Genomic DNA, 11,081 nt, shown 5'->3' with positions numbered 1-11,081 from the left:
ATCTTTATTTATTCATTCTTTCTTCATGCTTTGTTTCTTTGAAAAAGACAGAATATAGGTATAACATTACCCCATAAAATGCAACACACATTATATTTTTTAAAAATATTAAAGTATATATTATTAAAAATACATTTAATTCACTTTAAAATATATTTTTAGATTTTATCATTCTTTCCTCATTTCTTCTGTTCCTATTAGGTGTATTGAAATGTTGTCATCCACATTTATTTATTTTTAATCTTTTTTTACAAAAACCACCAGAAACATATTTCTTATAATAAACGAGTTCTGCCAATTGCAATATAGCCATAGAAACTAGTTCACCAGCATAACCACTACTGACTACACCAATACACATAGGAGGGTAAATGACACAAGAGTAGGTCTAAACAACTTCATTTCACCTGAAAAAAAGCTGTCTCCGCAAACATTTCTCGGTTCTCATTCACATAACTACTTCTAAGTGTGTTTCCGCCTATTTTCTTGACCAACCCTGCATATAAATTGACAAGAAAATCAGAAAGAGCCCGACATAGGCCACCACAGTAACTTAACATATATATAAGAACATTGAACAGTTATGAGCAGTAAAGAAGTGACTGGAGATAGCTGAAGGAGGCGATGAGTACTTCAATTCTGTTAACCTCTTTATTTGAAGTTGCTAAGAGTCCTCAAGTAATAATTCTAGAAATAAGCTCTTTATAAGTTATCACTACATCTGAAAAGATAATATCTTCAATATATAAGAGCGACATTAAGTTAGGAATAAACATACTTCCTGAAATAAACGAGACCACAGGTCAAAACCAATGCATGGCCATTAATTTTATTTTAATTATTTACTTGTAAGATTTGTATATTGAGTCGCTTACAACTTTTAGTAATCCTATGGATAGTTATAGGCTAATAATCCACAACTTCTGGCACCTAATTAAAAATGTACATTTCTCGAAGTTCGTGAATAATTGGAGACTTGAGAAAGGACAACAAATCTGCCAAACAGAAATCTCTCCAAAGCTCAAATGTAGTTGTTTGTTTCCCGCCAAATAGAAAGCAGCCCTTAAGTAATATAGGAGGCATGACAGACTCGTTAAACTTGGATCATAACCACGAAGGGGGAAGGGGCACTGGCAAGTAGATAGTTACTCACTTCAAAATTTGGTAAGTTGAGTAAACTAGAGTGAAGAATTTTTCCTGATGACTTAAATATTATGCCAACATCAGTTATAGAGAGACAGAGATATCAAAAACAAAAGATTTACTACTTACTTACAAGTTCAGAAGCTGATTCAAATGTAGTTCCAAACTTCTATTGCTGCACCTGGTGCAGGTCATTCATCTGCTCTCCTAACCCCTGACTTCCGCCATGTACTGGATTATTATGACCATAGTTGGAAAACTTTTCTTGGTCAGGGACAGCTCCAACTGTACCTTGCCCATAGTTACTGCTGGCGCCTTGCCCGTAATGGCCACCCACACCTTGCCCATAATTACTACTGGCACCTTGTCCAGCATTGCCCATGGAACCTTGTCCATAATTACCAATGGAACCTTGCCCAGTGCTACCTGCACCTTGCCCAGTGCTACCTGCACCTTGCCACGTGCCACCACCTTGCCTGTAACTGCCACCACCCCCTTGCCCACCAGCACCTTGCCCATAACTGCCACCACCTCCTTGCCCCCCAGCACCTTGCCCGTAACTGCCACCACCTCCTTGCCCCCCAGCACCTTGCCCGTAACTGCCACCACCTCCTTGCCCGTAACTGCCACCACCTCCTTGCCCGTAACTGCTACCAGCACCCTGCCCATAACTGCCACCAGCACCCTGGCTGTAACTGCCTCCAGCACCCTGCCTAAAATTTACACCTTGTTGAGGTGCATTGTTATTGAGCTCTCCTGATGGCATTCTACTCCCTTGAGGGTAAGAATCTCCTCTTTGACTTTGCATGTAATTTCCCTGATTAGGGAGAATTTGATCTCTCATTTGTCCCTGATAATTTTCCTGACCACCAGCATAATTATTCATTGGAGCAACTCTAGGGGGGCCATAATTCTGCTGTGGCATAGGATTTTGTGGTGGCCTAAAGTTTCCTGCACTCCCTTGAGGGGGCCCTCGGTTATCAAATGCCGGATTTCCCTGCTGAAATTCACCTCGAGGACGACTTGGCCTGTTGAAGTCTCTATTTCGATCACCATACCGTCCTCCTTGCCTTCCAGATTGAACAGGAGGTGGTCTATGTGTTATTACTCCATTTTCATATTTATCTCCTGAAATTTGAAGATATATTTTAGATCCTAATGAGTACACGACATATTAAAAAAGACGTATTATTACTAAATCTGATTATAAAATTAAATACATATAAATACACAGGGTGGATAATAAAAAAATACAGAGCAACATTACTGAGATTCACACCTACCTCCATACTGTTTGTTCACCGGGTCAATATAAGAATCTGGCAATATAAATACCACACCAGGTAGACCTGATTGAAGATTTAATTGAACAATTATCAGCAAGTCAGCAACGAATATCAACCTTCACAAAAAGAATGACGTAAACACTTACTAACCTTCAAACTTTTTTGATACTTCCTCTGACACCTCAACCTGAAAACCTGTATAAGTTGTCGTGCTACATGCATACATTTTTTTCTTTGCCTCCTCAACACTGTGACCGTAACAAAATCAGATCAGCATTAGCCATGCGATAATTCTCTAAACATACAAACACTTATCACTGAAGCTTAACAACAGTTCCATACCAAAAATCGTGACCTAACTTCATCTTCAATTATCGAATAATAGCTTCAGCAATAATCTTATATAGACTGTAAAAAAGCAATGCACAGAACTTATACAAAGATTTGAGTGCCGGTATATGTCAACAAACAGATCTCATTCAACCTAGAAATAAGGACCTTGTTTCTACAACATTCACTACATATCAACATAATACTTTATACGCCTTCTACCTCGGTTCGTAACCGAACCGAGCCAAGAAGAATGCTTTTAATCTTGACTTCAACTAAAAACATTTCACCAAATATTGACAAAGCTCGTAGATGTTAGTTAGATTTGACTCATTAAACATTTATAACATATAAAAAATAAATAATATTTTAGGATATCAACTATTAAGCATCAAGAAATGACTAATTTATAGCTCAACCTCACTCAAGTACCGTGTTTAAAACTCAAATACCTCTCTCAGCTCAAATATTATCGTTTCAAATTCAATTATTAACGAGCTCAGCACTCCTACAATTCTACCACTCGACAATAAAAAAATAATCAATACCATAACACTCAGAAACTATCTCCCTACTAGCGCTAAACATGAACCAAATGACTAATTTATAGCTCAACCTCAACTCAATACCGTGTTCAAAACTCAAATACCTCGACCTCAGCTCAATTATTATCGTTTCAAATTCAATTATTAACAATCTCAGCACTCCTACAATTCTACCACTCGACAATAAAAAAAAATAATCAATACCATAACACTCGGAAACTATCTCCCTACTCACGCTAAACATGAACCAAATGACTAATTTATAGCTCAACCTCAACTCAATACCGTGTTCAAAACTCAAATACCTCGACCTCAGCTCAATTATTATCGTTTCAAATTCAATTATTAACAATCTCAGCACTCCTACAATTCTACCACACGACAATAAAAAATAATCAATACAATAACACTCGGAAACTATCTCCCTACTTACACTAAACATAAAACACTTAAATGAACACTATATTATTAAACCCGAAACATAAAAAAACGCGATCAAATAAATTTATTAAACCAATCCTAAACTCGAAACGAGACGATAAACTACCTCCCGAGAACTTTGGCAGCAGTCTGAACATACGCCTCAACCATCTCTTCATCCGACGGTCTCGGGTCTTTCGGAAAATCCATAGTAATCAGCCAGTGATTATAATCACATCCCTCGAACAAAATATCATCAGGGCCAATCTTGAAATCGTCGTCATTTCCATACGGGGTTCGCGGACGCGCGAATGAAGCGGTGGTTGATCGAAATGATTTGATTAAATTGGGGAGAAATGGAGGAGGGTTTAAGGGTGGGGATTGGAGGTGAGTGAGATGCGCAGGTGGGGAGTGCGTGAGAGAGGTGGTAGTTTGAGGGGTGAAGATAGTGGAGGTGAGAGAGCGGGGGATGCGCCGACGGAGAATTGAGAGCATCGCCGTGGTGGGGGAAATTAGGGTTTTTAGGGTTTATGATTTTCTTTGTTTTGGGACTTTGGGATATATTCTGAGACACTGGTCGTGTAGGAAAGAAAATTCACTTACAAAAAATTAAAAAGAAAATTAAAATAGAGTTATACATCAAAGTTGTCATTAAAATCAGCTTCATATATTAAATAATCCGTGAAGAGAGTCTCAAATGCACCACAATAGTATTAATGGATAATGACGGGGATGTTAGCTTGACCAATTGATCAAGCGGAAAAAATCTACATGGCACGTAGTAGTTGGACAGAGTGGCGTACTAACAGCTCTTTTTGCTGACTCGACTATTGTATACGTATAACATTCATTATAGTCGGTATATATATGTGTAGTTGGGGTTCTTGGACAGAAAAAACAATCACATCCATTTAAAATCAGTATTACATTAATTCTTTCTACACGTAGCCTCTCAACATGTTCAAAAACAAAAGCCCCATGGGCAGCTCTTCATCTGTTTCGATCAAGAGTCAAGACTGCGGAACATAAATATTGTATGTGTGGTAAACGAGTTAGGGTTAATGCTTCTTGGACTCTTAAAAACCCAGGAAAAAGATTATTTACAAGTGTTACACCTAAGGTATGTAAGTCTGTAATTTATTTTAGTTTTTTTGAAAATTATTGTGTGCTAATTTGTTTGATAAATCTGGTAGGATGCACTTGGATGCCATTTTTTCGAATGGGCTGATGAAAATTTTACTGGGAAAACATCGGATGTTATCATCCATTTGAATCATAGGCGTATTTATCTAGAGGAAAAATTAAAACTTGTTGAAGAAAATCTTCAAGAAATGTTGAAAGGAGGAGGATTTTGAAAGAAGAAGTGGAGGAGTTGATCTGTGGATGAATTGCAATGGAAGCTGAAAACAAAGTTTTGAAGAGGCAGTTGCAGATGTGTGTGTATGTTTTTATTATGTTGGTTGTAGTGGTGTTAATGTTCAAGTAGTACTAATGTCAAAAATGAATGTTGTAATTGTGTTAATGTAGAAGATGCTAGGTAGTTGGATGTAGTGAATGATGTATTTTGAGGGGTTATGGTAGCTGGATGTAATCAATGAAAAAGCAACCAAATGTATGAATGCAAACTTTAGAAAATATGATGAATGCACAACTAGTTTGCAACCGATAATTAACTTACAATTAATACCAAATAATTCTTACGAAATATATAGTACAAAGTTACAAATAGTTAACCAAAAACATAAATGCCAATACGAAAGTTTACGGCCATAGCAGTACCATACCAAACTCTTCCACATAACAGTTACTTAGACACAAGCAAGATAGTCTTAAAAAACTTAAAGTATCATAGCAAAACTAAATAACTTAAATATATCTCTTAGCAAAAGTAAATCCCATAGAACTGTTGTAGACCTAATCACCAAGTTCAACTGGATCATCTAGTGTGTTGGTCCACTTGAATGCCATTTTTTAAGTATCCATATTGACCTCCTACTTGGTGCTTGAGTTGCGAGTGTTGGTGCCTCATCCACTGCTGATGTTGCTTCTAAGGTTCTTGACTGTCGAGTGCCGGATATTGCTCCTGCTGTTGTGTTAGGTACAAGTGATGGAGGGGTTGAAGATGGTGGTGTGTTTCTTGGAGGCAGGAAAGGGAAAAAGCCTGGAATGGGCATGAAAATAGCCTTGTATCCAATTGGGCCTAACATCTGGTCCTGAAAAGTTGCTTCATCCTTTCCCAAAACAACCTCTTCTTTGTCATTAACAAAGGGCATGAATTTCATTGGCACCTTGAATGCAATTTCCCCCTCAATATGCTCATCATATTCCTCTTCTTCATGGTAGTCTCCATATGCATCAGTTAATATCTCCTTCCCTTTGATCTTTTCAGGTAGTCACATTTTGGGCCTTATTGTTACTTGTCTCATTTTCTTTTCCACCAGAAGCTTTATCTTCCTTGTTGTTCTTATCCAAATGATCAGTTACAGTCTTTTTTTTTCTCCTAACTTGAATTTTCTGTCTCTTCAGTTCTTAAGGACTTTTCTTCTTTAGTTGACTTTGTTCTGTCACCACAACTTCATTTTCATCCTGACTTTATTGTGTCATCACTGGTTCATTTGGAGGTGGCTCATGATGATTATCTTTTGAAGGACACTTCGTTTTCCAATGTGCAGGATCACCACAACTGTTATAATACATCTTCCTAGGGTTGCTATATCTCTGTACCACAGGTCCTTGACTCTTCACAATATTTGACTGGCTTCTGTTTCCCCCTTCCCACTCTTCCCTTCTTCTCTGCCTTTTTGGCCTTCCCCTTAACTTCTTTGGGATATCAGGTGGGAGTAGCTCATCAGTGGAGTGGATTTCCCAGAACTCTTCACCATTAATTGCTTCAAGACTGTGTTGGTATGATTTCAGGTACTTGTTTCTTTTGTAGTAGTCTGAGACATAGTTGACTGGATGGTGTCTCCTTTCATATATGGCAGCACTAGCATGCTCACATGGGATGCCAGTGAGATCATACACCCTGCAGCTACATGATTTAGTCTCAAGATCAACCTTGACCACCCATTTACCTTGTTTCATACCAAATGTCTTCTGACCATCCCAAGAAGCAGTCCAATTTCTTGACTCAGTGATAAGGAAATCCATCCTTTTCTTTATCCTTGGACATATCAATGCTCCATTTTCTGGACCTCATCTCTCTTTTCTCTCATTCTTGTCATTAACTTAAAGTGTATCTCATGTAACATTGTTACAAGGAGCATGTACCTAATTCCAACAAACACAATTTATATTAACAAACAAAATATACTAACATTTTAATAACATAGTTTATTAGCACAATATTGTCACAATATACTAACACATGTTATTAGCACAACATTAGCATAATATACTAACACGATTTATTATTATAAATAATGATGCAAGTATCATTTTACCTTTCATTTATGATCTATGCATTGAAACATCCACTCATATTGTTCTCCACATTATCAGCTTTTGAATGAGTACAAAAGAAAGCCTTACTCCACAGTTTTGGATCCAACTTGGAGAGTTGGTCATGAGCTGCCTTTGAAGTTCTTTGAAGGTCTTTCATAGCTCTTTGGTGTTAATAGGGTGTGTTGCACAACAAGCATTCCAAAAGGCTTTTTTGACTGCAAGTGATGGGAACCTACATACTGAAAGGAATATGTCCTAAGTCCAATCATGTATGAGGATTTAGGAATAACTTTTATGTAATCTGTTTTGATTTCATTGATATTAATAAAAGACTTGTTTTGTTTTTATTATGGGCTTTATCTATTTAAGTGTTTAAATAAGATATACCATAGTTTAGAGTAAAGCTTTTTATGGATTATGATGAGATCATAATAGTGAGACCTAAAAGATGATAACTCTAAACTTAAATAATTCTTGGTCGTAGGATTACTAACTGGTAATTAATAATCCGCAAAGATTGGTACATACTATGCTTGCTTCATTATGAAGGATGTCTGTTCTCATAGACATTTGTGTGGTGACACTATAGCTAGTATGTAGGTGCTTATTATAGAATAAGTTCACTGAACATGACTCGCCCAGCTGAACAACTGATGGAGTTCACTCACGTGTCAGCAGTTGTTCACATAGTGATAGTTGTACAAGTATCCTTAGACTTGAGGTCATCATAGTCATCTTGTGTACACTGAACTATGCTTTGGTTTAGTTCTTAGTCTCCAGGGATAATTATTAGGGCTGTACTGGGTATAGGAATTTGTACACGAAGATAGTGTATGATCAATAAAGGATCTACCCCTTCCAGTGAAGGAAGCGAATGTTCAAGGCTAATCCACTTATGCCAGTTCAGGAATCTCTGGCCAGAGTGAATGAAATTAGAAAGGAGTTTCTAATTTGCATAGAACTACGCATAGTAATTGGTAAGCAAGTGATTAAATTAGATAGGCTTGACACGAGATCCATGCCTTGTATTTAATCGGGACATTGTAGGGTAGAAAGAGTTTATTATACGGTAACTATTCACTGAATAGGTTCTTGGTATTCTAAGCAGTGAATTCATATTATCCGGATAGTCGCGATATGCTGAGAAGTATCCCTCACGATGTAGAATAAATGTGATTAATTAATTAATCATATTTAATAAATTAGAGAATTTATATAAATAATGATAAAATAGTTTTATTATTATTTATTTCTACTACCGGCTTAATATTGAACCTACAGGGTCACACCATAAAAAGAAAATGATTTAATGGTAGAGGAATTAATTAATAATGGCTAATAATTATTTATTTGTGAAATAAATAATTAATTGGTAAATTTAATAATTGATTAAATGAGATTTAATCGATTATAAATTAATTAAGAAAAGTTCTTAATATTATTAATTAAGGATTTAATTTTTTAGAAATTAAATCAAGAGAGAGAATTATTTCTAAAGTGTTTAGAAAAAAGGATTAATAATTAAAAGGTGTTTTAATTATTAATGAGAATAATAAATGGGATAATAATAATAATATTTATGGGAAAATTTCAGCTGAAAATTTTGCCTATAAATATACTATTATAGACCCTATTTTTATCTGAACCCCAAAAACCCAAAAAGTTTGGAAAACCCAATTCTCTCCACCTCCTTCCTCCTCCTTAACATCGTTTTCTTGGTGGATACCGGTGGAGTGCTTCACACTTGAGGAGCAACTGCTAAGGATCTATGATCGTTGTCTCCGAATTATTTTAAAGGTTAGATTCGATCCCTATGTTTTTACCACGATTTATATGCTTTTATTTGGATTTTATGTGTGTAAAAGTGTTTTGCCATGTCCCCGCTGCGATTAAAATCCAACATTGGTATCAGAGCATAGGTTGTATGCATATAGATCTGTGGTAAAAATTTCAGAATTTTATGTGATTGTATGAATTAATTATGATTTTTACAAGTTATATCATGGATTAATTTTGTCTGATGAGAAATCATTTCTCAGAATAATTTTGAATGTTGATCTGGGTTCTAAAAGTGTTGTAGATCGTCTGGGTATTTTTTTCATAATTTTATGATGTATAGATTTTTTATTATGAATTTTTGAAGTTCTTACAATTAAATTTATAATTAAATAAATCATATATATATAAATTGATTGTAAGTATGTATATATATCTGTACTGCATCTGTTGTCTGTTGTACATCTGTTGAATGCACGGAAGAGAAGACTCATGTCTGGTGGCACGGAATTCCATGGGCGGCGGCGGCTGCTTTAAAAAAAAATAAGGGTGTCGCGCATTCCGGGAATGCGTTACACCCTGTGGCGCATTCACGGAATGCGTTACACCTTTTAATTGGTTAAAAGGGTTGTAACGCATCACCGGAATGCGTTACAGGGTTTGTAACGCGTTCCTGTAATGCGTTACAGCCCGACTGTTTACATTAAAATTGATTTTCTGGGAGTTTCGTTACTCCGTTTTGGGCGTGCAATATACCGTTGGATTCATTTTTCCGAGACGGATCTAATGGAGTGATCAATTTTAGTTTATATGAAAGTTTTGAACTGTTTATATTTCTGAAAGTGTTTTAAAGCTATTTTTAACTGTTTTTAATTGCTTTTAAATGCTTCATGTGATACATAGAGATGTATAATGCTTAGACTAATGTGCTAGATGATGTAACATGCCTACCTTGATGTTTATTCATGTTTATATATGTGATATATGCTTAGTTTATCATGCGATGATAGATTTAGGTGAACTTAAATGAACATAAGGCGTTTGTTAAACAACCTAGTATAGTGAAATTGTTTCATAGCCTTAATAACAATATTATGAATACAATCATGAGATTCTTGTGTTTGTGAAACACGTAATTGAATATGAATTTTTGATATGAGAGAAAGGATGATTCTGTCAACAACAGATTTCTATCTGTAAGAAAGGGTTATTAAGTGACGCCTCTTGACAATGCTCCACCCGATCTGGGAATCATCTGATTATTGATTATTAATTTGAAATATTTAATTTAAAAGGAAGAATCTCTTTATAATATGATTATGATTGTAACGTAATATAATCCCTCTAAAATTAAATAATATCAAGTAGTAATTGGCCAATGATACAACGGGCTTGTGTCGGTCATAGCCTTCCAACATGATAGAAAGTAGTTCTTATTTTTGAATCATTGTCGGTTCGTGCTACAGCCGAGGGCTTTGATTTCGAAATAAGAAATACTTGTCTATTACATAGAGATGTGTACATTGAATAAGAATCTAAAGGTCGGTACATGCTACAGCCGTGGGCCTTTGGGGACTGATTCAACTGTACGGAATGTTGGGTTAGACTTGACTTAGAATATTGAGTTTGTCGTGCCACAGCCGAGACTCAATTATTCAAGAGGCTAAAGTTTGATTAGGGAATAACATAAGATGTAATTGACAAGAGTTGTCTGCCTATTGAACATTACATGGCGGTTCGTACTACAGCCGGGGTTGTGTAATGAAATATAGGATCCCTATTCCCACTAGCATTATGAATGCTTAATTTTTCACGTAGGGGGTTGAATAAATTAGATAAACTAGTGGGAGCCACTTATGAATAAAGACCCGATTCATATAGTGTTTTGAAATGAAATCGAATATTTGCTAAGTGTTGTTATGTGTTTATCATTTACAGATTTACTTTGTACTGTTATGTCTTCTGCACTATCACTCAGGAGCATACTTGTAATAACCCCAATTTTTGGGAAATTTTTGAAACCCTTATGAATAGTGTTTTTGCTGAATGAGAAAACTTTTCAAGCCACACTATGTAGGGGTTCTGATATGGATATTCTGATATTTTATTAGTACTTTATATGGGATATAAGTGTATG

General features: G+C 35.9%; 1 protein-coding gene across 5 annotated transcripts; it reads right to left on the bottom strand.

The window, feature by feature from the left end:
• Positions 1–259: 259 nt before the first annotated feature.
• LOC141668448 (uncharacterized) lies at positions 260–4,344 on the bottom strand. Of its 5 annotated transcripts, none has more exons than XR_012553067.1 (6): positions 3,852–4,344; positions 2,580–2,677; positions 2,427–2,492; positions 1,273–2,271; positions 977–1,042; positions 260–496 (listed from the first exon to the last, which is right to left on the bottom strand). XR_012553067.1 is itself a non-coding variant. In XM_074475339.1 (6 exons), exons 1-5 carry the CDS (start codon positions 4,217–4,219, stop codon positions 1,313–1,315), a joined length of 1,428 nt encoding a protein of 475 aa, XP_074331440.1. In that variant the 5' UTR covers positions 4,220–4,343; the 3' UTR covers positions 260–496; positions 1,277–1,312. The 5 variants fall into 5 exon arrangements, 3 of the variants coding, with proteins under 3 accessions (XP_074331440.1, XP_074331439.1, XP_074331438.1); XR_012553066.1 differs by having other exon boundaries at positions 1,277–2,271; XM_074475339.1 differs by lacking the exon at positions 977–1,042 and having other exon boundaries at positions 1,277–1,713; positions 1,777–2,271; positions 3,852–4,343.
• Between the last annotated feature and the right edge of the window lie 6,737 nt (positions 4,345–11,081).

This window comes from Apium graveolens, chromosome 6, assembly GCF_009905375.1.
Source record: "Apium graveolens cultivar Ventura chromosome 6, ASM990537v1, whole genome shotgun sequence".
Lineage (NCBI taxonomy): Eukaryota > Viridiplantae > Streptophyta > Magnoliopsida > Apiales > Apiaceae > Apium > Apium graveolens.
Note: the sequence above shows the minus strand (reverse complement) of the source record. Positions and strands in the feature narration are given on the sequence as shown.